Source organism: Orcinus orca, chromosome 5 (genome assembly GCF_937001465.1).
Source record: "Orcinus orca chromosome 5, mOrcOrc1.1, whole genome shotgun sequence".
NCBI lineage: Eukaryota > Metazoa > Chordata > Mammalia > Artiodactyla > Delphinidae > Orcinus > Orcinus orca.
Window position 1 is genome coordinate 77,409,944 of NC_064563.1, and position 27,667 is coordinate 77,437,610.

The 27,667-nt window shown below is 36.4% G+C and overlaps 1 protein-coding gene across 6 annotated transcripts in view; it reads left to right on the top strand.

The window, feature by feature from the left end:
* UBXN7 (UBX domain protein 7) overlaps positions 1-27,667 on the top strand; it is a 67,508-nt gene that overhangs the window by 16,032 nt on the left and 23,809 nt on the right. For all 6 annotated transcript variants that reach the window (XM_049710350.1, XM_033403792.2, XM_033403795.2 and 3 more), the window contains 7 exons: positions 4,368-4,515; positions 7,196-7,263; positions 13,010-13,075; positions 14,308-14,420; positions 25,070-25,216; positions 26,562-26,652; positions 27,308-27,435. In XM_049710350.1, the coding sequence (XP_049566307.1) occupies positions 4,394-4,515; positions 7,196-7,263; positions 13,010-13,075; positions 14,308-14,420; positions 25,070-25,216; positions 26,562-26,652; positions 27,308-27,435 (735 nt within the window). In that variant the 5' untranslated portion in view covers positions 4,368-4,393. The remainder of the gene's footprint in view (positions 1-4,367; positions 4,516-7,195; positions 7,264-13,009; positions 13,076-14,307; positions 14,421-25,069; positions 25,217-26,561; positions 26,653-27,307; positions 27,436-27,667) is intronic.

Genomic DNA, 27,667 nt, shown 5'->3' on the forward strand with positions numbered 1-27,667 from the left:
TTTTGTTTTTATTTCCATTTTTCTAGGAGGTGGGTCAAAAAGGATCTTGATGTGATGTATGTCGTAGAGTGTTCTGCCTATGTTTTCCTCTAAGAGGTTTATAGTGTCTGGCCTTACATTAGGTCTTTAATCCATTTTGAGTTTGTTTATTTATTTATTATTTATTTATTTATTTTTGCGGTATGCAGGCCTCTCACTGTTGTGGCCTCTCCTGTTGCGGAGCACAGGATCCGGACATGCAGGCCCAGCGGCCACGGCTTACAGGCCCAGCTGCTCCGCGGCATGTGGGATCTTCCCGGACCGGGACACGAACCTGTGTCCCCTGCATTGGCAGGCGGACTCTCAACCACTGCGCCACCAGGGAAGCCCGAGTTTATTTTTGTGTATGGTTTTAGGGAGTGTTCTAATTTCATTCTTTTACATGTAGGTGTCCAGTTTTCCCAGCACCACTTACTGAAGAGGTTGTCTTTTCTCCATTGTATATTCTTGCCTCCTTTATCAAAGATAAGGTGACCATAGGCATGTGGGTTTATCTCTGGGCTTTCTATCCTGTTCCATTGATCTATATTTCTGTTTCTGTGCCAGTACCATACTATCTTGATTACGGTAGCTTTGTAGTATAGTTTGAAGGCAGGGAGCCTGATTCCTCTAGCTCCGTTTTTCTTTCTCAAGATTGCTTTGGCTATTTGGAGTCTTCTGTGTTTCCATACAAACTGTGAAATTTTTTTGTTCTAGTTCTTTGAAAAATGCCATTGGTAGTTTGATAGGGATTGCATTGAATCTGTAGATTGCTTTCGGTAGTATAGTCATTTTCACAGTGTTGATTCTTCCAATCTAAGAACATGGTATATCTCTCCATCTGTTTGTATCATCTTTAATTTCTTTCCTCAGTGTCTTATAGTTTTCTGCATACAGGTCTTTTGTCTCCTTAGTTAGGTTTATTCTTAGGTATTTTATTCTTTTTGTTCCAGTGGTAAATGGGAGTGTTTCCTTAATTTCTCTTTCAGATTTTTCATCATTAGTGTATAGGAATGCTAGAGATTTCTGTGCATTAACTTTATATCCTGCTACTTTACCAAATTCACTGGTTAGCTCTAGTAGTTTTCTGGTAGCAGCTTTGGGATTCTCTGTATAGTATCATGTCATCTGCAAACAGTGACAGTTTTACTTCTTCTTTTCTGATTTGGATTCCTTTTATTTCTTTTTCTTCTCTGATTGCTATGGCTAAAACTTCCAAAACTGTATTGAATAATAGTGGTTAGAGTGGGCAGCCTTGTCTTGTTCCTGATCTTAGTGGAAATGGTTTCAGTTTTTCACCATTGAGAACGATGTTGGCTGTGGGTTTGTCATATATGGCCTTTATTATGTTGAGGTAAGTTCCCTCTATGCCTACTTTCTGCAGGATTTTTATCATAAATGGGTGTTGAATTTTGTTGAAAGCTTTTTCTGTATCTATTGAGTTGAGTATATGGTTTTTCTCCTTCAATTTGTTAATATGGTTTATCACATTGATTGATTTGCATATATTGAAGGATCCTTGTATTCCTGGGATAAACCCCATTTAATCATGGTGTATGATCCTTTTAATGTGCTGTTAGATTCTGTTTGCTAGTATTTTGTTGAGGATTTTTGCATGTGTGTTCATCAGTGATATTGATCTGTAGTTTTCTGTGACCTCTTCATCTGGTTTTGGTATCAGGGTGACGGTGGCCTCATAGAATGAGTTTGGGAGTGTTCCTCCCTGTGCTGTATTTTGGAAGAGTTTCAGAAGGACAGGTGTTAGCTCTTCTCTAAATGTTTGATAGAATTTGCCTGTGAATCCATCTGGTCCTGGACTTTTGTTTGTTGGAAGATTTGTAATCACAGTTTCAATTTCAGTGCTTGTGATTGGTCTGTTTATATTTTCTATTTCTTCCTGGTCCAGTCTCGGAAGGTTGTGCTTTTCTAAGAATTTGTCCATTTCATTGGCATATAGTTGCTTGTAGTAATCTCTCATGGTCTTTTATATTTCTGCCATGTCAGTTGTCACTTCTCCTTTTTCATTTCTAATTCTAGTGATTTGAGTCTTCTCCCTTTTTTTCTTGATGAGTCTGGCTAGTGGTTTATCAATTTTGTTTATCTTTGCAAAGAACCAGCTTTTAGTTTTATTAATCTTAGCTGTTGTTTCCTTCATTTCTTTTTCTTTTATTTCTGATCTGATCTTTATGATTTCTTTTCTTCTGCTAACTTTGGGGGTTTTTTGTTCTTCTTTACTCTAATTGCTTTAGGTGTAAGTTTAGGTTGTTTATCTGAGATGTTTCTTGTGTCTTGAGGTAAGATTGTATTGCTGTAAACTTCCTCTTAGAACTGCTTTTGCTGCATCCCATAGGTTTTGGGTCATTGTATTTTCATTGTCATTTGTTTCTAGGTATTTTTTGATTTCCTTATTGATCTCTTGGTTATTTAATAGTGTACTGTTTAGCCTCCATGTGTTTGTAATTTTCACAGATTTTTTTCCTGTAATTGATATCTAGTCTCATAGCATTATGGTTGGAAAAGATACTTGATACGATTTCAATTTTCTTAAATTTACCAAGGCTTGAATTGTGACCCAGGATAAGATCTATCCTGGAGAATGTTCCATGAGCACTTGAGAAGACAGTGTATGCTGTTGTTTTGGGGTGGAATGTCCTATAAATATCAATTAAGTCCATCTTGTTTAATGTATCATTTAAAGCTTGTGTGGTAATTTTTAAATAGAAATGTCTGAGAATTTTTCAGAACTGATAAATGAAAACAGTCCTTATGGTGGAAGTCCAGTGAATCCCAAGGAGGATAAATAAAATTAGCCCCAGGAAATAGAGTAAAACTGCAGAAGACCAAAGACAGAGAAGATCTTAAAAGCAACTAGAGAGAAACAACAGATTGGTATAAAAATGTTTTTCTTTAGTCTGGCAACTTACTTCTCAGGAGCAACAACAGAAGACACTGGAATGCTGTCTTCAATGTACTGAGAGAAAATAGCTGTCAGCCTTAGAAACGAATATCCAGTGGTGAAACTGTCTTTCAGGAACAATAGCAAAACAAAGGCGTTGTCAGACCAAAAAAACAAATAAAAAACCACACCCACACCCACAGCCTTCACTGCAGGAGACTCTTAAGGGACACAGTTGAGGCAGAAGGAAGGTCATCCCAAGTGGAAAGCCCAAGATGGTTTTTTTTTCCCTTTTTATTTATTTTTTCTTTTTCATTGTGGTTTATTACAGGATATTGAATATAGTTTCTTGTGACCTGAGATGCCTTTTTTTTTTTTTTTTTTTTTGGCGGTACGCGGGCCTCTCAGTGTTGTGGCCTCTCCCGTTGCAGAGCACAGACTCCGGACGCGCAGGCTCAGCGGCCATGGCTCACGGGCCCAGCCGCTCCGCAGCATGTGGGATCTTCCCGGATGGGGGCACGAACCTGTGTCCCCTGCATTGGCAGGCAGACTCTCAACCACAGTGCCACCAGGGAAGCCCCTGAGATGCTTTTTAATGCCCACAAAATGTCCCACCAAATAGATTTACAATTTAGACTCTACTACTATTAGACATTTATGTTATCTATAATTTTTCAATTTTAACTGAAGCTATACTGGACATGTGTATAGATATGTTTATGCATGTGTTTTATGTAGGTTTATTTAGACTAGATTTATGTAGATTTATTTAGACTTTATATAGATTTATGTAGATTTATTTAGACCACACGCCCAAATTATTGGGTCAAAAAAGTAACAGGCATTATGTTTCTTGATACATGTTATAAAATTGATTTGTTAAAGGGCTTTACCAGTTTACATTGCATCAAACAGATTATGCTTGCTTTACTGTACAAGTGAGTGTATGATAGGGCCAGTTTTAAATGATGAAGATTGACATTTCTTACCAAATTTTGACTTAGTTATATCTTTGACAAAAAGTCCCATCTCCCTTCTCTCCCGTTGTTATTAAAGTGTTTCCTTTCTTATAGAAGTAGAAATTGGTAACTGAATGCATTCTTTCTAACAAAATATTTCTAACTTTCTAGAGCATAGTCTTTCATTTTCTTTTTTAGTTTATTAACAAATATATAGTCGGCCCATATAAAGAAATGGCAAATAATGCTTTATTTAGTTTTTGTTTTATTATGAAGGAAGACTACTATTTTTAATGCTGCTGCTTTCTTTTCTAGCTCTGTATATTTCACAGTAGTCAGCCAACAAGCATAGAAGTAAACAGTTTTTGTTTTAAAAATCATTCATTCTAGAGAGGGAAAAGTACTGTTTGCTTGGGAATTCTGTATTCTAATGTGAACTGAATGTAAGAAGGTGTCTTTTTTTAAACTTTTTTCTTGTTTTTATACTATTTCAGGTGCAAGTGAAAGTGTAGGGAAACATATGCTTGAAGCCTGCAACAATAATCTGGAGATGGCAGTCACTATGTTTTTGGATGGTGGAGGAATCGCTGAAGAGCCAAGTACCAGTTCAGCAAGTGTCTCCACTGTCAGACCACACACAGAGTATGAATTTATTATTTATTATTGGGAGCTACCCCCTGCCAAAATTGAGCAGTTACATTTTTACATGTTAGGTTAATTCTCTGTTTTGAACAAATTAAAAGTTGAAAGTATCTGAAAGTGTCAGGTGAAAATTTTTATACTTATATGCTTTAAGTTCTCTACAGCACTGTCAAGTCCGTTATTTAATCCTCAGAAGAACCCTATAGGGTGGCATTATTATCCACATTTTACAGAGGAAGCAGAAGGATAGCCATTTCCCCAAGCTATACAGCAATTAAGTAGCAGATATGGAAGGAAAGCCCAATAAAGCTCAGATTTCGCAATTCTGGATTTTCCTACATTGTCCCAGGAAAGTTTTGAGTTGTCATGAAAAAATTTTTGAAGAAAATTTATGCCCTAAATAGCTACATGTTGCTAATCTTTAGAGGCACCTTCAGCATATAGAACTGTAATATATAGAGCATAGTAACAGATGATAAATACATTTGGTGTTTACTGCCCTTTACATTTGATACCAGTGAGAGTTTGAAATGAATATCTGTTAAGCAAAATTCCAGTAGTCTTTGGAAAATATTAGAGATGAATTTTACTCAAATGAAAAACACTGATTTTTGAGTCAAAATTTCAAAGATCCTTAAATAAGATTTTAATACTCATAGCCATTTATAACTCTTCAGTGTTTACAACATGAGATACTAAAAAAGAAGAATCCCCTTAAATAGGAATAGGCAAAAACATGGATTTTATTTTTACTAAATTAGATTTAAAAAGCTAAATAAACATTCAGGACATGATTGCCTCTTTTTTTTTTTTATCTAGTTCCAGATTCTAGAGTAATATTGTTTCCCCACAAAGTGTGAACTCTAGAGGTTATATAAGTTTTCTCCTATCGATGTTGGCTGTGTATTTCAAGTTTGATAGCCCATTCTCCACCAACATAACTCAAATCTTTAATGGAAATTAATATGAAAACATGATTTAGTTTACATTCACTTGAATAACAGGTATTCATAGCTGATTTCTGGGGACATATCAGTCCTCACTGTTTAAAACATGTTTTCTTAATTGTACTTAAAAATAGTTTTGATTAATGAATGTCTTTTCCTGCTGAATTACATTATAATTTTACTTAGATTATTTGTATTACTAATTGATTAACATTTGATAGTGGCACCTACTTCCTAAACTAAAATTTTCTTTCTTTACAGTTCACCTTCTGTTCCATTCTTCCATTTTGCTGGGTAGCTAGCAGTCTTGGAATAGATGACCTCAAATATGTAGTAATCAAGTCTTTCTGTATAGGGACTACTAATTAAGCCATCACCCTAATTGATGTATTTCATCAGATTAAGGCTTGTTTTTTGAGTAATTAAATTGCCTTAGATTGAGATAACTTTGTACACACACACACACACACACACACACACACAGTAAGGTGAATTATACCAATAATGGAAAGATCTATTCAGGTAAAAGATGTGTTTGAAGTTTTTAGTTTTGCTAAGATAATGGCCTGTTTCTCTTTGGTGAAAGAGATTTAATAGAGCTTCCTCTTAGAGACACATTGTCTGTTTCTTTAGAGTATTGCAGTTCTGTGTGTGAGCAGTGACTGAAATCCAGTAGGAAAGAGTGCTTAACATAATTTTGAATTATCCTTTATCCTTCACTCATTTGGCTTATTGTAGCTTTCTTTGTTTAACTAGTTGTTCTTTGATTACAGGATGTTAGTTTTTGTTGACAAATTAGTATTGATACTGTATTAAATAAAGTATGTTTTGAAGTTTCAACTTTCAGGTGTCAAAAACGGGGCCTTAAGCTCAGTTATTACTATTAGAAACACCTGAATGAAAAACATTAGGCCTAACATAAATTAATATTTATTATAAGGGGAGCATATTAAATTTGAAACTTACTCTTACTTGCTATGAGCATTAATCAGCAGAATTTCGTATTTGAGTTAAAACTAAAATAATTAAACTGATTTATAAAGGGATATACACCATTTTTACAGCATATTTTAAATGAGAATTATTCACTGGAAGAGATGGATTATTAGTAAACCCTCTGGAGGTAAACTTTGAAGAGTTTTTAGGCTTTTAAAAGAGTATTTTTTCTGTTTTATATATGTTAGTGTCTATTTAATAAATAATTCAAGGGTACTACCTTTGTTAGCCAGCTTCATAACTAGCATAAAATTAATTGCCTGTTTAAGCTTATTTTAATATATCTGTGATTTAATTATCTATTATTTGATGTAGTGTTGATGTAATATTGTTTTTATTAAGCTCATATTTTCCATTAATTTTTTGCCTGAATTTTGTGTGTGTGTGTGTGTGTGTGTGTGTGTGTGTGTTTGTAAATTTCCTATCTTCTTTTTTTTCTAAAGAATTTAGGGCAGGGAACTTAGAGGAGAGGAGAAATATTTTTTATTTTTCTGTTTGTTCTCTTTCTTTATAAACCCATTTGCACTATCTATGCCAGGTACTTTATTCCAGTTCATCTCTATATGGAAATCATCTGACAGTCATTTATCATAATTTAATGTGGTTTCTAAAAGTCACTAAATCTGTTGTTCATTTTATTTGTTAATTTGAATGTGTTCACAATAGTTACGGTAAGAATAGGTAGCAGAAAACAGTTTTCATTTGGATATTTTCCCACTTTTTTTTTTTTTTAATAGAGAGGAAGTCCGTGCCCCAATTCCTCAAAAGCAGGAAATATTGGTGGAACCAGAACCTTTGTTTGGTGGTAAGTTTACCTTTTTTCCTTAGCTTTATTTGACTTTATTGTTGTCTTCGGGATTTTAGTGAAGCTATCAAAAGATATGAAGGCTTGCTCAGAGATTGTTACTTCAAGTAGAGTTGATTCTTATCTTGTAATTCTGTACTCCCCTCAGGAAAGTTGCACAATTGGCTCTTTCCGAGGAGTGAGCCAGATTAAAAAGTTGATAGTTGTTGCAGAATGCCAAAAGGAGGAAAATAAGCAAAAAGAACTGCTGCCTTAAAATGGAAACAAATCTATCATTAGATAAAAGACTATGATTATATTTTGTTTTTTGGGTACCCACTTGACTGCCATATCCTTACTGTCTTGATATGCTGTACCTTCACTCTTTTTTAATTTCTAGAAGTGCTGTTCTTGTATTGAAAAAAGGAGGAAGTAATCCCTAATCCATGCAAAAAATTGTGATATCAATCTGGGGTGCATAGAGAAGATAGTAGAAAATGGAACATTTAATCAAATTTAAAGAAAATTTATAGTTTTATTTTAATAAGCACTTATTTACCTTTTGTGAGCCAGATATTTTAGGCATTAATAGGTATATTAAATAACAGAAGAGGGCTTCCCTGGTGGTGCAGTGGTTGAGAGTCCACCTGCCGATGCAGAGGACATGGGTTCCTGCCCCGGTCCGGGAAAATCCCACATGCTGCGGAGCGGCTGGGCCAGTGAGCCATGGCCGCTGAGCCTGCACGTCAGAGCCTGTGCTCCGCAACGGGAGAGGCCACCACAGTGAGAGGCCCACGTACCGCAAAAAAAAAAACAAACAAAAACAGAAGATAGGGGACTTCCCTGGCGGTCCAGTGGTTAAGACTCTGCGTTTCCAGTGCAATGGGCAGGGGTTCAATCCCTGGCTGGGGAACTAAGATCCCGCATGTCATGCGGCATGGGCAAAAAAAAAAATTTAAAAAACAAAAAAACCCCCCAGCAGATGAAGTTATGATTTGGTTGGGTAGACAGAGACATAGAAATGTATATTGTATATATTGAGAACAGCAGTGCAGAGAAATAGGCCTATAAAAAGTTTCGTAGGTAAACTAAAATAAAGAAGAAATAAATTGTAAGAAAAGGATGAAGAAAATTACATAAACCATATCTTTTGATTTGAAAAAGCAACTTAGTTGAGAGTTATAAGATTGATTTTTAACTTGGGAGCTTTGGAGTTTACTGTAGAAAGGAATAAAGAATATACTTTCCAGTTTCAGAAATAAAGATGGGAGGAAGAAAACAATAAGGTCTAAATATTGAAATATGATGTGTGCTTTCTGAACTGTTCAATTTAGCTAGTCATTGTGCCTTTAATATACCAAAGGTAATAAAGCATTGTTCATGTTTTTTTTTTTTCATATAAATGTTATAGATTTTGGAGCTGAGGAATGCCCTTGGAAGCTTTTTCTTTCTTTTATTGCAAGGAATAAAGGCAAGATCTTTGAGTGGGGAAGACTACAGCAAATGGATTCTGTGCTATTTTACTGTTTAACAGAGGCAAAAGAGTTCCCATTTGAAACTCCACTTTCTTCCTTCTACATCTGGTTTGGTGAGGGGGGTGAGAATGACTTTATACAGTTAGGGAGTCATTCCTAACTTTCATTATTAGACCTTATTGTAACTTTGAAAAGGTTTTTGGAGAACTATTTTCTTCTTTGGGATAGTATCGATTTTTAAAAAATTAATTAATTAATTAATTTTGGCTGCGCTGGGTCTTCGTGTGGCGTGCAGGCTCTAGAGCATGCGGGCTTAGTAGTTGTGGCATGCGGGCTCTCTAGTAGTGGTATGTGGGATCTTAGTTCCCTGACCAGGGATCGAACCCAGGTCCCCTGCATTGGGAGAGCGGAGTCTTAACCACTGGACCACCAGGGAAGTCCCAGGGATAGTATTGATTTAAAGTGTGATTCTCAAAGTGTGGTCAGGGAGTCCCTGATGCCCTTTCAGTGGGTCTGTAAGATCAAAACTGTTTTCATAATAATACTAACAAGTTATTTGCCTTTTTCACTGTGTTGACATTTGGGCTGATAATTCAGAAGCAGTGATGGGTCATACTGCTGCATCTTAATTGAATCAGGACAGTGGCACCAAACTGCTACTATTTGTTGAATTCTTCACTGACACACACTTGCAGTTTAAAAAAAAAAAAAGCCAAAGCAATAAAAATTAATTTCATTTGATCTTGATCCACATTTTTAAACTATTCTGTTTGATGAAATAGGATGTGTGCATAAAGCACTTCTGCATACTGAAGTACTCTGGTTACTTTAAGGTGAAACACTTGTACAGTTGTTTGAGTTGAAAGCAAAACTAGCTGCTTTTTTTATGGAACATTATTTTCCTTGAAAGATTACTGACAAACTATAGTTATTTAGACTTAAACATTTGGCAGACATTTTCTTGAATGTGAACGAAGCCTGTTAACTGCTTCAAGGCAAACAACTGACGTTATTTGTTGCCAGTGATTTAAGAAAAGAAAAAAAGGCTTTCAGGCAGAGCTTAGAATTTTAGAAAGTTTATGCGCATGATTGTGAGCTTGATAGCTTCCCAGTACTTAAAGGCTTTCTGATGAGGTTAGCAGTGACATTAACAGATGGTGATTTTTTTTTTAATATCATATGATGAAATGGTCAGTATTTGGAATATTTGCATAACTCAGTGAACAAGTATTTTCAAATGACCAAAGCAGAATATTACAAAATTGTGCATGGGTGAAAGATCTATTCGGATCTATATGTAAGTATCTATATATGCAATATAGGTTAGATATCTATTGCTGTTTAACAAATCGCTTCAAAATTTAGCTTCCTGAAACAAACATTTGTTATATCACCATTTCTGTGGGTCAGGAATCCAGGTGTGGCTTAGTTGGGTGCCTCTGTTTAGGGTCTCTCACAGGGTATAATCAAGGTGTCAGCCAGGGCTACAGTCATCTCAGAGCATGACTAGAGGAAGATCTAAGTTTACTCACGTGGCTGCTGGTTGGCTGGAGACATCAGTTCCTTACTGCAGAGCAAATGAGAGAGCCAGAGAGGGCAGCCCAAGATGGATGGAAGCCACCATCTTTTTGTATAAGTACTGTGCGCTAACAGATTGCACCACTAGAGCTCCATCCACTATCTTTTTGTAACCTAACTGTTGGAAGTGACCTCCCATCACCTCTGCCACATTCTATTTGATCCTGCCCATACTCAAGATGTTCACACACAGGTTATGAATCCTGGGAGATAGGGATAATCGGGGGCCATCACAGAGCCTGCGTAGCACATAAGACTAATGGATTTTAATGGAGCAGAATATGAAAAGTTCATTGATAAGATTTCAGATTCCATGTTGCAGCCAACCTTTAAGAAATTACCACTGGTTGAGCTTTGGTGTAGTAGCAGGGGAGAATGTTCACAATTATCTTAAAACACTATTAAAATACTCTTCCCTTTTACAACTACATGTCTGTGTGAAATTGAATTTTAATTTTCTTCATATACATGAACTAAAGGAATAGCAGCAGATTGAATGCAGAAGCAGATCTAAAAATTCAGGTGTCTTCTCTTATACCAGTTATTAACAGAGATTTGTGAAAATGTGAAACAGTGTCGCTCTGCTCATTAAATTTTGTTCTCTGTTCCTCCCCTATCCTGACTATGAAGCTCCTTTTTGAATCTCTTTTAGCTCTTTGTAGCTTAGTCTCTTTGACCTCAGTGAGCAGCACTCCTATTATGTGGACAGTGGAGTGAGAGTACAGAGGACTGATGTTTACTTATAGCGTATGGTTTGGAAGAGTGAGGAAACCACATATTGAAGAGGCAGGCAGGAGTAATAATGATCCTAGAGCTAGAGGTGTTGTGGCTTGAGGAGAGATTCTTGGTTAGACTTAGGATATATAAGGGGGAAACAAATGGGAGCAGGTGATGAGCCCAAGAAATAAAAGAGAGTGGTTGGAAAGCTAGCAATAAGAGGAGCTAGTATGACTCTCCAGGAGATCAAGTGTATAATAGAGAAAGGCTAAATTGGGGGGTGGGGTGGGGGCAGGGAGTGAGAGAGAGAGAGAGAGAGAGAGAGAGAAGAATGTAGAATATTGACCGGCCTGCCTTTGGCAGTTTAAAAGTAGAAGAAAAGTACCTTTTATATACTATGTACTACCTCCCCAATAATAATATGCTTTCTTAGGCAGCTGTTTTATGCCTTATCCTAAGATAACCTTACTTTCTTAATTGTTATGGTTAAGTAATATCTGGTAATGAGTTTTAAGAAAGCATTATTTGAGCAGTTAATATTATTGCTGCTAGAAACATGTACATTTAAGATGGGAACTCTTGATTAAAAATAGTTCCAAGATTGAAAAGAATAACATTTCTTGCTTCGTGTTTATAAAGGGAGGGAGGAAAAATAATGCAGTATTTAAATTTTATAAGTTTAAATAATAAAATTTAAAATTAATAATTTATATAATAATTTATTTAAATAAAACAATTTATATGTAAAATTCAGTTTAAATTTTGAAATTCAGTACAAAGCTAAAATATGGAAGTCTCTGATTTTTACCAAATTTCCTTTTCCTAGAGATAATATTGTGATTCTTTAATATAAATACTGATACACATATGTGCATAAATGATATACTGACCTGATAATGCTTTAAGCAAATGTGGGATTTTTTTAACATGTGGTTCTGCATTCTTTTGTTATTTTTTTGTTTTGTTTTTTAACTCAGTAGTTCTTAGATTAAAAGAATTACCCTATATAATGGCAAACACAGGCTGTTGGGAAAGATGCTTTGACATGGGCTGGGAGACTTTTATAGTTTCTGTTTAATCTTACTATGTAATCATCATCTGTTAATGTGTAGCACTGTTCTGGTTACATGCTGGCAGTGCTCGTGGGGCTTGCCATAAACCAACTGAATAACTGTTACCCATATTGAAAGAATCATTAAATTTCCTTATTTACTGTGATGTATATAAATGACCTGATAACTTTTTTTTTTTATTGGAGTATAGTTGGTTTACAATGTTGTGTTAGTTTCAGGTGTACAGCAAAGTAATTCAGCTATACATATACATATACATATATCTATTCTTTTTCAGATTCTTTTCCCATTTAAGACCTGGTAAAATTTTTGTGTTTAAGAACATACAGGAAGATAACGTGTTGATGATTGCTTTTTCAGCTTTATCTGTACAATACTTAAGGACTGGGTAATAGACGCTATACAAGGGTATCAAAGGACGTTGGTTCTGTTCATTTTTCTGTTCACTGTAGGAAAAATTTTTCTTCCGAAATTACAGTTTTTTGGTGTTTATAATTCTGCATGTGTATCCACTTACTAAGAGGTAGTTGTTAAATATTATGGTTTAGAACTTACTCAAGTATTATACTAAAGGGTAGGCAGATCATTTAGTCTAACCTGAATTATGTATTTGCAGCATGTATGTAGCTTCATCGCCATGGGAAGTCATCCTCAAAATCTTTCTTCCTATCTTTTTACACAAGTTTGGCCAAGTTTTTTAACTGGGCCTTAATTTTCTTTTTTGTAAAATATGATTGGGCTCAAGATGGTTAATTATATATGAATGCCTTGAAGGTTTTTGAAGTATTTTATATTTTGAAGGAGGGCACCATTATGAATCTGAGTGTCTTAAAATAAGAAATTGCTATAGATAAGGACATTTTTAGAATTGTTACAAAATTAATGTTTAACTTTTTGTATCAATTCTATTTTTTCCTCCTATAGCTCCTAAAAGACGACGGCCTGCACGTTCAATATTTGATGGTTTCCGGGATTTCCAAACTGAAACTAGTAAGTATCTATGAACCAGTTTATCATCTCTTTTTCCCTCCCTCTCCCTCTCTCATTGTCTTTCTCCCCTGTCTCCTCTCCCACAGATTAAAACCACAAGGTGGAAAAGCACCCACACACTCCCCTTCAGGTCAAGATCCTAGTTTGTTTTATATAAGTTTTTTTCTTAAGAAGATGATTAATATTAGGCCTAGTAACTTTGAGAATTCATCTTATTTAAAAACTAAATTATGAATTCAGTCTGTGATTGTTATTAACTCCCCCTTGAGCTGAATTGTTCCAGATTCTAACCTACTTGGTTATAGAAGAATAAGGGAGATGGATATAATGTGAGAAATATGGTAATTTACAAACTTAATCTGTTTCTGAATGAGCACTTAAATGCTGACTATAATAAAATAAAAAACTGATTTTCCTCAGGATCCTGATATATGTCAGTTAAAGGAATGACCACAATGAAAATGGTTATTATAGGGATTGGAAAATAGAAGAAGAAAAGGCCATACTACCCAAAGCAGCCACTATTAACATTGTGGCAACAGTTGTTTGGAATAGGTTTATATCTTTCTGTTGAATAAGAATGAGTCTTGGCCTTCTCCTTTTAGTGGAATTAGTACTGATTTAGCAATGGAATCCTAGAGAAAAGACAGTTATGTTTAGAGAATATATGAGAAACTCTTGAACCATATTTGATTTTGTAATAATTTATAATGAGCTCATTGAAGCACAGATAGGTCTTGTAACTTGAGAGTTGATGTGGAATCCAGACTGACTCAGGTCATCCAGGGAATCCTGTGCCCTTCCAGGAGAAGATGACAGCAGTAGTCATTCTGTCTCACTGCCATAATCTTTCAAGATTGGGAATGTAGCTAGAAACAACTAGAATGTAGCTAGATAAATTAGGATGAGTTTCAGAAATAGATAAATGAAGATGAAAGTTTTCTCCTGTGCTAAAGTTAGTTTTGAGTATGTGAAGGAAATATTTTGAATAAGTGACTCTTACATAATTTCCATTTTTATCCTTATCTTTGGATAGAGAACACCACGTCTTAAGACTCCCGCCCCACCTGGCTTTGTATTTTTTTTCAGAGTCAGCCTTAGATCTTTGCATTTGCATTTGAGGTCAAGCACATTGTTCGTTAGTTCTTGCAACTGATACTTTTTTTTTAAAATGCAAGATTCATGACTTATTTTATGGCTAATTGAAACTTTCTCATCCTCCTGTGTTGCAGTTCGGCAAGAACAGGAATTAAGAAATGGAGGAGCAATAGATAAGAAACTAACTACCCTTGCAGATCTCTTCCGGCCACCCATTGATTTGATGCATAAAGGCAGCTTTGAAACAGTAAGTTGTTGGAGATTCTAAGCCTGAGCTATGAATCTTCTTGCATTTTTAGTGGAGTTTTTCTTTCTAAGAGCAAAAAAAAGTTTTCAGCATATAGAGAATTGGCGTCATAGTAAGTATGAAATACCTAGAAGGTTACATTGATTTATATTTCTTAAAAGTTTATATATTTTTAATTACTACTTACTGCTGAGAATATTGTGTGTGTGTGTGTGTGTGTTTTGGCCATTTGTGAGTTGTTTGTAGGTATCTTTTACCCATATTTTTATGAGGATCCTAGTGTGTTTTAAAAGAATATCCCTATGGTTGCGGAGTATGTTCTCCCTTAGTTCTTGTTTTAATTTAGCTGAAGCCAAAGGAAAACTTTCCAGAGCAGGTTTATATGATTGTCTGCTAAATTATAAGCTTACTGAGGGCAGGGGAACCATGTTTCTTTTTATTTTGGTGATCCGTGGGACCCAGTCTCTAGCATTTAATAGGAACACGGTATTTGGTAAATGAATGCGTTTAGTTAGGATTTTAAATATTCTTCTGTTGAAGTGTTCAAACAACTTGCTTTTGTGTGTTGACTATCATGTTAACTCTCTTTTGAATCAGAAGAGCATTTCTGTAGATGTAAAGCACTGAAATTTCAGGTAAGTCTTTTCTGTTAGGATAAAGTAGGCCAAACAATAACTGTAAAAATGACGTTAGTAGCTACATATTTAGAAGTGAATTTTGATTGTTTTTTAAAAAAAATTTTGTCCTTAGACATACTCTTAAACTAGCCTAAATGAAATATTTAGGTTAAGAAATTTAACTGTAAGCTTTTTCCTTCTGAATTCTTTAATTTTCTGAATTGTAATTTCTGAATTTCTGTAATTTCTGTAATTTCTGAAAGTGTTTGGCCACGTGTAACAAAATCCAGATGATGGAGATTTGATTAAATGTGTTTCTTTTTGTTGTGTAAATAAAGTTCAGGGAGTCTGGTGTTCATTTATCAGCTCAAAGATGTCAGGTTAGATGTCTCCTCAGTTTTCTTCATCTTTCGTTCATGATCTTTAACATGGTAACTGCCTATCCTTTCTACTGTTCTGGTGATAATATAACCATTGACAGAATAGCACAATATGTAAGACAAAAAGGAACTGAGTTTGTTTTGATGTGCTTTCTATTTTCATTAGCTTCTGTGTTGCTCTGGGGCTTAACTAAATAACTCTGAGCTTGATTTAATTTTGTCACTTTGGGCTCATAAAAAGCAGTTACTCTGCTGCTTGTTATTAAGGGAAAATGTGAATCTTTTTTTTTTTTTTTTTTTTTTTTTTGCGGTACGCGGGCCTCTCACTGCTGTGGCCTCTCCCTTTGCGGAGCACAGGCTCCATGGCCATAGCTTATGGGCCCAGCCGCTCCGCGGCATGTGGGATCTTCCCACACCAGGGCACGAACCCATGTCCCCTGCATTGGCAGGTGGACTCTCAACCACTGTGCCACCAGGGAAACCCGTGAATCTTTCTTGATACTGTCATCTGAAGTTTGATTCATTTTGTTAAGTTGTGTCACCTTTTTTCTTTGAATTTTGTGACCTATGTTGTTTTCAACAGTCTTCATTTTTTTCACTGATAATACTCAACTTTATCATTTACAAGCCTTTAAATGATATAAACATTCCCAGAAAAAGTAGGCATTTCATTATGACTAATGATATATCCATTAGTTTTATAGAAATTAGGGAAGTAATATACAAAATTAAGTTCACTGAAATTTAGAGAGGTGAATATTAAAAATTAAAGGAATAGTCTGGCTGCTCAGGCAGGACCCACAGGTTTGAATTAGATATAGATCTGAGCCACAGTTTTATAGGTGTAGAAACTAGACTTCCTTCTTTCTTTCTTTTTTTTTTTAAATTTAATTTAATTTATTTTATTTTTGGCTGCGTTGGGTCTTCCTTGCTGCACGCAGGGGCTAATCTTTGTTGCGGTGCAGTGGCTTCTCTTGTGGAGCACTGCTCTAGGTGCATGGGCTTCAGTAGTTGTGGCACACGGGCTCAGTAGTTGTGGCTCACAGGCTGTAGAGCGCAGGCTCAGTAGTTGTGGCGCATGGGCTTAGTTGCTCCATGGCATGTGGGATCTTCCCAGACCAGGGCTCGAACCCATGTCCCCTGCATTGGCAGGTGGATTCTTAACCACTGTGCCACCAGGGAAGCTCATAGACTTTATTATTTCTTAATGTAACTAGAGGTAGACCATGTTCAAGGGTTCTGGCTTATGCTAACCAGATGAGAGATTGATTAGTTCACTTGTTCATTCAGTAAATATTTAGTGAGGCCTCCTGTTGCAAGGCCTTGTTCTAGGGGATGGGGATTATGTGTATTGGGATAAAGATTTAACTATGTGTGAGAGAGACCAGGAATAAAACAAACATTAACTTAAACAAGATAGAAGTCCATGCTGTTAGGATGGTTCTGCTCTATGAAGTTATGAGGAATGCAGTTTTTTTCTGTCCTATTCTGCAAGGTCTTGCTTGCCCTTGTCTACATGATTCAAGGTGGCTTACTACCATGTTTGCTTCTCAGTTAGCATGAAGGAAGGGAGTGACCGAGAAGGGTACACCTTTTCCCTTTAAAGGCACAACCTAGAGGTAATACACATCACTTCTCACATTCCATTGACCAGAATTGTAACAGGGAAGAGCCAAATCTGACTGCATGTTGAATCTGTTGCTTTTACTTTAATCGTTGCTTTCTGCTGCTTTTGCTCACTAAAAGGATACTGTCTATATATAATGGCCTGCCTCAGGGAACCGTGCCCCTCTGTCTGAAAGCTAAACCAAAGTGCCTTTGTTCAGGGAAGCATCCTAACCCTGTCCACCTGTGGATGGCTGCAAGAAAGAAGAAATTAACACATCCCCTCCCCAAGGCTGGCCATTCCAGGGGATATTTGCAAAAATTAACGGCCTTTTTACTTTACTTCCTCATCTCCTCCCCCTTTCTGTTCTATAAAAGAAACTGGCATCCAAACCACGATAAGGTGGTTCTTTTGAGACACTAGTCTGCCGTCCTCATGGTCCACCGGCTTTCTCAATAAAGTCCCTTGCCTCAACACCTCATCTCTGGATTTATTGGCCTGTCGTGCGGCGAGCAGAGCAAGCTTGGACTTGGTAACAGAACTTAGCAATGTGGCCACACCTACTTGCAAAGGACACTGGGAAATCAAGATGCTTAGCTGAAAATTGGAGATTCTATTTTATTTTATTTTATTTTTTTGGTACACGGGCCTCTCACTGCTGTGGCCTCTCCCGTTGCGGAGCACAGGCTCTGGACCCGCAGGCTCAGCAGCCATGGCTCACAGGCCCAGCCGCTCCGCGGCATGTGGGATCCTCCTGGACCGGGGCACGAACCCGTGTCCCCTGCATCGGCAGGCGGACTCTCAGCCACTGCACCACCAGGAAAGCCCTCTATTTTTTTTTTTAATTTTTAAATTTTATTTATTTTTTTATACAGCAGGTTATTACTCATCAGTTTTATACACATCAGTGTATACATGTCAATCCCAATCACCCAATTCATCACACAACCACCTACACCCCCGCACCGCTTTCCCTGCTTTGTGTCCATACGTTTGTTCTCTACATCTGTGTCTCATTTTCTGCCCTGAAAACTGGTTCATCTGTACCATTTTTCTAGGTTCCAAATATATGCGTTAATATACGATATTTGTTTTTCTCTTTCTGACTTACTTCACTCTGTATGACAGTCTCTAGATCCATCCACGTCTCAACAAATGACCCAGTTTTGTTCCTTTTTATGGCTGAGTAATATTATGTTGTATATATGTACCACATCTTCTTTATCCATTCGTCTGTCAATGGGCATTTAGGTTGCTTCCATGACCTGGCTATTGTAAATAGTGCTGCAATGAACATTGGGGTGCATGTGTCTTTTTGAATTGTGGTTTTCTCTGGGTATCTGCCCAGTAGTGGGATTGCTGGATCATATGGTAATTCTATTTTTAGTTTTTTAAGGAACCTCCATACTGTTCTCCATAGTGGCTGTATCAATTTACATTCCCACCAACGGTGCAAGAGGGTTCCCTTTTCTCCACACCCTCTCCAGCATTTGTTTTTTGTAGATTTTCCGATGATGCCAATTGTAACTGGTGTGAGGTGATACCTCATTGTAATTTTGATTTGCATTTCTCTAAATTTGCATTTCTCAACAATTAGTGATGTTGAGCAGCTTTTCATGTGCTTCTGGCCGTCTGTCTGTCTTCTTTGGAGAAATGTGTATTTAGGTCTTCTGCCCATTTTTGCATTGGCTTGTTTGTTTTTTTAATATTGAGCTGCATGAGCTGTTTATATATTTTGGAGATTAATCCTTTGTCCGTTGATTCATTTGCAAATATTTTCTCCAGTTCTGAGGGTTGTCTTTTCATCTTGTTTATGGTTTCCTTTGCTGTGCAAAAGCTTTCATGTTTCATTAGGTCCCATTTGTTTATTTTTGCTTTTATTTCCATTACTCTAGGAGGTGGATCAAAAAAGATCTTGCTGGGATTTATGTCAAAGAGTGTTCTTCCTATGTTTTCCTCTAAGAGTTTTATAGTGTCCGGTCTTACATTTATGTCTCTAATCCATTTTGAGTTTATTTTTGTGTATGGTGTTAGGGAGTGTTCTAATTTCATTCTTTTACATGTAGCTGTCCAGTTCTCCTAGCACCACTTATTGAAGAGACTGTCTTTTCTCCATTGTATATCCTTGCCTCCTTTGTCATAGATTAGTTGACCATAGGTGCGTGGGTTTATCTCTGGGCTTTCTATTTTGTTCCATTGATCTGTGTTTCTGTTTTTGTGCCGTACCATATTGTCTTGATTACGGTAGCTTTATAGTATAGTCTGAAGTCAGGGAGTCTGATTCCTCCAGCTCCATTTTTTTCCCTCAAGACTGCTTTGGTTAATCGGGTTCTTTTCTGTCTCCATATAAATTTTAAGAGTTTTTGTTCTAGTTCTGTAAAAAATGCCATTGGTAATTTGATAGGGATTGCATTGAATCTGTAGATTGCTTTGGGTAGTATAGTCATTTTCACAATGTTGATTCTTTCAATCCAAGAACATGGTATATCTCTCCATCTGTTGGTATCATCTTTAATTTCTTTCATCATTGTCTGATAGTTTTCTGCATACAGTTCTTTTGTCTCCCTAGGTAGATTTATTCTAGGTATTCTTTTTGTTGCAATGGTAAATTGGAGTGTTTCCTTAATTTCTCTTTCAGATTTTTCATCGTTACTGTGTAGGAATGCAAGAGATTTATGTGCATTAATTTTGTATCCTACAATTTTACCAAATTCATTGATTAGCTCTAGTAGTTTTCTGGTGGCATCTTTAGGATTCTCTACGTATAGTATCGTGTCATCTGCAAACAGTGACAGTTTTACTTCTTCTTTTCCAATTTGTATTCCTTTTATTTCTTTTTCTTTGGAGATTCTATTAAGGAGTAGGGAAAAATAGATATTTGTTACCTATAAGCAGTTTCTGCCACAGGGAGGTTGTGGTAAACAAATTATACAAAGTCCTTTGCCATCAAAAAATTTATAATCTAGAGGGAGAAACAGACTACCAGCAAATAAAAAACAATACCTATATAACATATTTAGTGTATATATATGTATATATTTTTGTATGTATGTGTTTGACACAGAGAAATTTCAGGTTACAGTAGTTGCTGGGAGAAAGAATAAAATAGAATAAGTGAAGGACAAAGAGAGGACTATTCTGTTTGGGGACATTAAGGTGCATGTGCTCTTATAGGCAAATGAAAAGCAAGGTTGATTTCATAGGTTTCACACACTTTTATAATTGTGATGAGAGAGGACTGATTCAGATAGGAAGATGAGGATATATTTCTGAAAGAATGAGATTTGAGTAGAAACCTGAAAGAAGTGAGGGAATGTAAACCATAGAAGGGTCTCAGGGAAGAGCAGAAAAACAGTTAAGTGTATAGGCACTGGTGTTGGAAAGAGCTTGGGCAAATTTCTGGTACAGCCCAGGAAACCAGTGTAGCTGGAGCTGAGTGAGCATGGGACTTAGGATGAATAATCTGACCCGGGCGAGGGAACATTTCTTAGGTTTTCTTCTTTCCCATTAGCATGTAAGTTCCATGAACACAGGGATTTTGTTTTATTTATTGTTGTATATTCACAGTGCATAGAGGGGTGTCTGGCACACAGTTGTCCCTCATTAAGTTTTTGTTAAATTATTGAGTGGTATAATCTAGAGTATATTGTACAGAAAGAATCAGAACAATTTCCATAATATTCCTTATTTTCATAAGAAATACATGTTTATTTGTTAAAATTGCCATTCAGGGCTTCACTGGTGGTGCAGTGGTTAAGAATCCGCCTGCCAGTGCAGGAGATGCAGGTTCAAGCCCTGGTCCAGGAAGATCCCACATGCTGCGGTACAACTAAGCCCATGCTCCACAACTACTGAGCCTGCACTCTAGAGCCTGCAAGCCACAACTACTGAAGCCTGTGTGCCTAGAGCTTGTGCTCCGCAACAAGAGAAGCCACCTTAATGAGAAGGCTGTGCACCACAACGAAGAGTAGCCCCCACTTGCCGCAACTAGAGAAAGCCCGCATGCAGCAACAAAGAGGAAATGCAGCCAAAAATAAAATAAATTTATAAAATATAAAAATAAAATATAAAAATTGCCATTCAATTGCACATGCACCTAGTCCTACTAAGAGTACTTTGTTAACTTCAAAAGTACTTGCTATAAATGCAAGTAAAAACATTTTAGTTAAAATATAAAGAACTGATTCAGAAACAAAATACATAAGATGAAGTTTTTTTAAATAAACTATACATAGCTTATATTTTTATTCAAATTAGGCAAAAATTATAGGAAAAAACAGCAAGGAAAAATAATAGTAGTTTCCATTTACATAAGAAAGTATTGTGCATATTTTAATATATTTCCTTTTTGACTTTATGCATATATATTTATTCAAGCAAATTATGTTTTCCTCTGTATCCTCTTTTCATACTTTCCTGATCTGTTTGGGACTGGGAGAGACGTTACTCTCTCACTGTTCTCCCATTATCACAGATAGACCCTGTCACATACCTCTCTATTTGGTATAGCCACACTTGCTCTTGGGTTTCTCTATAATGGCTTTTGAATATTGATTTAGAACAACCTAATGAATTCCAAGAGGAAAGATTCATCATTTGTCCCATGGCCCACTCTCACCTCTCGTCCTTGACTCATATAACTAGTATACTTAGTGAGATTATATAAGATTCTCTTATGTTCCCTCCAGACATTGCTGCTTTGCATGAAATTTGTGTCTTTTTTGGGGCCCTTCTTTCTAGAAGTAATTTCTTTTTTTTTTTTAATTTAATTGAAGGATAGTTGATTTATAATGTGTTAATTTCTGCTGCACAGCAAAGTGATTCAGTTACACATATTTATACATCCTTTTTCATATTCTTTTCTATTATGGTTTATCACAGGATATTAAATATAGTTCCCTGTGCTATACAGTAGGACCTTATTGTTTATCCATTCTATATATAATAGTTTGCATCTGTTAATCCTAAACTCCCAGTCCATCCCTCCCTCACCCGCTCTCCCCCTTGGCAACCACAAGTCTGTTCTCTATGTCTGTGAGCCTGTCCCTGTTTCCTAGATTAGGTTATTTGTGTCATATTTTAGATTCCACATATAAGTAGTATCATACGGTATTTGTCTTTCTCTATCGGACTTACTTCACTTAGTATGATAATCTCTAGTTGCATCCATGTTGCTGTAAATGGCATTATTTTGTTCTTTTTTATGGCTGAGTAGTATTCCATTGTATATATGTACCACATCTTCTTTATCCATTCACCTGTTGATGGACATTTAGCTTGTTTCCATGTCTTGGCTATTGTGAATAGTGCTGCTATGAACATACGGGTTCATATATCTTTTTGAATTATAGTTTTATTGGGATATATGCCCGGGAGTGGGATTGCTGGATCATATGGTAGCTCTATTTTTAGTGGTTTTGTTTTTTTTTTTGCGGTACTTGGGCCCCTCACCGTTGTGGCCTCTCCCATTGTGGAGCACAGGCTCCAGATGCGCATGCTCAGCAGCCGTGGCTCATGGGCCTAGCTGCTTCGTGGCATGTGGGGTCTTCCCGGACTGGGGCACGAACCCGCGTCCCCTGCATCGGCAGGTGGACTCTCAGCCATTGCGCCACCAGGGAAGCCCTATTTTTAGTTTTTTAAGGAACCTACATACTGTCTTCCATAGTGGCTGCACCAGTTTACCTTCCTACCAACAGTGTAGGAGGGTTCCCTTTTCTCCACACCCTCTCCAGATTTGTAGATTTTTTAATGTGGCCATTTTGACTGGTGTGAGGTGGTACCTCATTGTAGTTTTGATTTATATTAGAAGTACTTTCTTAACAACATCTTCCAGTTTCTTTTGCTTGTATAAGGTTTCTCCCAATGTAAGCTTCATGAAGTCAGGGGTTTTTTGTTTTGGTAACTGCTATAAATCCAGCATCTATAACTGTACCTGAAACATGATAGATCCTCAAATATTTGTCAAATGAATGAATCTGAATGAATGAAAGTGTGAATGTGAATAAATGAATTTTTAAAAACAATAGCAAATGACTCTCCATTGTTTTTGAATTCTGGACTTCTATTATTTTTCAGTGTTATCCTTTTTTTAAAAAAAATATTTATTTATTTGGCTGTACCGCGTCTTAGTTGCGGCATGTGGGATCATTGTGGCGGCATGCGGGATCTTTAGTTGCGGCTTGCAGGATCTTTAGTTGCGACATGTGGCATCTAGTTCCCTGACCAGGGATCGAACCTGGGCCCCCTGCATTGAGAGTGTGGAGTCTTAGCCATGGGACCACCAGGGAAGTTCGTTATACTTTTTTTTGGTCAGTGTTGTAGTTGAGGCAGACTTAATAAATTTACTTTATTATAGGGATTATGTACTCTTCAATCTGTCTCTCTAGAGTGTGTTTTTTTTTCTTCATTCTCAAATACTTTTTCTTCAGTTAAAGCAATATAATTACTCATTTATCTCCCATTTATCATATCTGTGTGCTTACTATAGGCAAGGAATTAACTGGAATACTATTACTTTCTAGAAGCAGAGAGTTATTTTATTAAATTTGTATACTTAAAAATGAGCTTTTGACCAGTTAATTGTAGCTTTCTGGCTCAATATAGGACTATTTCCTTTTAGAACTTGGGTTTTCACCTGTGGAATCAGTAATGAATATTATAAAATTATTTTCTCTGGCGGATTTGTACAGAAAAATAGGATAACAATTTTTGTAAGACTGTGTAAACTTTGTTATAAAACAAAAGATATTCTTATATTCTCCAGTACCTCGAAAATGATGTATGTTCTTCAATTGTTGTTAACCTGAGTTAATTGATTCTTAAGATTTTCCCATGTCAAACTGATTTGGAAAAAAATATTGTTCCAGGACAAAATTATTCAAAACTATAGCTTTCATTTCATTGTTTCTGTGCAAAGGTTTGAGGTAGCATTTGTTCATTTGCTTTTCTGCCATTCTTTTCCAGTTCAGCAATATTTCTTAGGTCATTATGGTGATGAGGAAATGTGAGGCAAAAAAGAAAGTGTACACTCACGCACTCGTGATTGATAATTGTGCTATAAATTGGGGAGTCTTTTGGAGATTATTCTGAAACATTCTTTGATCTGTAATCTCAATTTGACATATGAAGAATCTGAAATCTCAATTTTGAAATACACTCCTAGGAAAACAACCCTGAGAGAAAAAATCCTCAGCAGCTTTTACTGAAAGATTTAGAGTGATTCTATGAAATACCACATGCCTAATAATCGAGATGAATATATTTGGAAATGTTTATAAAAAATGATATTGAAGAAAATAAAACAACATAAACTAATATGCACATATTAGTTACAACTATTAAAAAGGAGAGATATATTTGTGGATAGGGGTTGACAGCACAATAGAATTATGTGACTTGTTGCCCTTGTTTGTGGAATCTTTTTCAGGTAAAGATGTTTACATGTACAATAAAAATCCAGCTACTATAACAAATAACAGTGAATAAAAGGAAAACAGTTCATTTAAATTTGAGAAATGCTTGCAAATGGACAATATAACTATATACATATAAGCAAAATAATGTAATTAATTTTTTTTAATTTTAAATTTTATTTATTTTATTTTTGGCCGCTTTGGGTCTTCGTTGCTGCGCGTGGGCTTTCTCTAGTTGCGGCGAGCGGGGGCTACTCTTTGTTGCAGTGCGTGGGCTTCTCGTTGCAGTGGCTTCTCTTGCTGTGGAGCACGGGCTCTAGGTGTGCAGGCTTCAGTAGTTTTGGCACATGGGCTCAGTAGTTGTGGCTCGCGGGCTTAGTTGCTTCGCGGCACATGGGATCTTCCCGGACCAGGGCATGAACCCGTGTCCCCTGCGTTGGCAGGTGGATTCTTAACCACTGAACCACCAGGGAAGCCTGTAATTAATGTTTAGACACTGAAAGCTATAGATGCCATACTTGGGGAAAAAAACTTAGTATTTATGTGGAAAAAGGACAGCTTCTGAATTCTGAAACATACCAGTTACCAAGTAGAAAATCTTTCTAACAATTGTTATGTAACTTTACTCTTACAGGCCAAAGAGTGTGGCCAGATGCAGAATAAGTGGCTGATGATAAACATTCAGAATGTACAAGACTTTGCATGCCAGTGCCTCAACCGTGACGTATGGAGCAATGAAGCTGTGAAGAATATTATCCGAGAACATTTCATTTTCTGGCAGGTGGGGAGAGTTCATTAAAAATTTTGTAGTATTTTACTTTGGTACATGGGATGTCGGGGAAGAGGAATTGGGTTATAAACTGGAAATAATTCATAACTGAGTTAAATTTTGACATATGAAGAAGTAAAACCACCCATAATGGCTGAAATAGTAAGGATAAGTGAAAGGGCAGCAATGAAGGGAAGGAGGAAAAAAGGAACCAAGCCGTGTAAACCGTATAGTATTCATATCTCAGAAGAGTTTGAACGTCTTGATAGAGTGTGCAGCTGTACTGTTCAATAGAAATGTAATGTGATTCAAAATTTTCTAGTAGCCACATTTAAAAAGGTCAAAAGAAACAGGCGATTGATTTTAATATATTTTAAAAATCAATATCTCTAATATAAAACTAATATTAAAATATTGATGAGGTGTTTTGATTTTTTTTTTTTGGTGTTAAGCCTTCAGGATCTGGTATGTATTTTACACTTACAGTACAGCTGTTAGGACTAGTCACATTTCAAATGCTTTAGTAGCACATGTTCTAGTGGCTACTATAATTGATAGTGGGAACTGTAGAAGATCTTGAAGTAATCAAAAAACATTTGACTAAGACGTGGATTTTAGCTTGAGTTTGATAGTCTTTAATTGTATGTCCTTAAACTTGTCACTTAGTCTTACTGGCTCTGGTTTCTTTTTATATAAATTACCAAGCTAAGGGTAGATGATTGTGCTCCAATTGTTTATATTATGAAAAATTATAGGGAATTCCCTGGCAGTCCAGTGGTTAGGACTCTGTGCTTCCACAGGGGGCATGGGTTTGATCCCTGGTCAGGGAACTAAGATTCTGTATGCTGTGTGACACAGCCAAAAACATTTTTTTTATAAAATCAGTACTTCTGAATGAACTTAATCTTTTCCCCACTGTAAGACATGCTATTAATGTTAGTAATTTGCCTGTTCATGTTTTACAGGCCCCTAAATTCAGTAAATTTTTTTCTGAATGGTAACCTTTTATTCAGCGACTGTTGATTGAGCATCTCTTTGCCTAGCAGTATGCTATGCACTTGAACTTACAATCTTAATATATTGTGATTTATTAAGATATATGTGGTTGAGAGTCAGGAATGAAATAGGTAGACAGATAACTTGAAAAGGAAGAGCAATACCTCTTTGAACTGGGAAATGAGGAAGAATGGATTGCTATATTTATGTAAGTTTCAGAAGTCACTGAGGGCAGGAAGTGGAGGGAGTTCACACTAGGTGGCCTTCATTTTCTCTTTAATTGCTGTTGGTATATAACAAGAATATAGCTAGTACTTTTCTAAGAGGCTGATTTTTTTTTTTAATATCAATGATTTAACAGGTTTATCATGACAGTGAGGAAGGTCAGAGATACATACAGTTTTATAAGCTAGGGGATTTCCCCTATGTTTCCATCTTGGATCCACGGACAGGTAAGGGTTATTTCAGCTTATGGTCTTTAACCTATTATTTAACTTTCAGTTACCTAAATTATCTTTAGTATTTGACTGGGTCCAGTTTCAAAATTGTTTGTAGTAATTTAGTTGAAGGGTTCTTGTTCATGCCCTTTAGAATTATTTAAACATCTATTGATGTGTGTATTTAGGGAATATGTTTCCAACAACTTTGGGAGATGGTAGTATTTTATGTTTGTGCAGTTCTGTTCTTTCAAAGAATAACTGTTTATCTTCCTTATGATTTGTAAGGAATCCCCTTAGGTCACTAAAATGTTAAGATTGTTCAGGTACTGGTTGTAATCCCACCAAAGAAGCAGAGGGTAGAGCTGGGTTTATTATTAATTGATTGAGTTTTATATACGTATTGCTTTCTCTGAATCTCGTCTTCCTAAATGGCAATAAATGATATCAGTAGATAAAGTAGTTCCTCCATCATGATGGCTGGGACTCTCTTAGGTTGGTTATAATTAATGTATCCCCTAGGTTATGAAGACACTATGTAACTTAAGCTGGTGTTGGGTGGGGATATGTTCCCAGTAAATTTTAATTATGTATATGCTGAAAGAAATACTTAGTGAGAATTTAGAAAGAGTGTTGATTTTATTTCTATATCCTGGTTTTTAATCTTTAGGTCAGAAGCTAGTAGAGTGGCACCAGTTAGACGTATCTTCTTTCTTGGATCAAGTAACAGGATTTCTGGGTGAACACGGGCAACTGGATGGACTTTCTAGCAGTCCCCCCAAAAAATGTGCCCGTTCAGTAAGTATGACTAAAAAGTGGTGATGGGCAGTTAACTGTCACTGTGTAGAAGTGTCTTGTGTGAAATGTTTCAGGTAAAGATGGTAAAGATAATAATGTAAGTGGTGGACAGTTACAATTTGTGGCTGCACAACATCTTACATTTTGATAGTTTCCTACGTAAGGGTTCTCTCTTCTCAATGAAATTACAGGATTCATACTTCCCATCTCCTAGGATCAGGCATGTGACCTA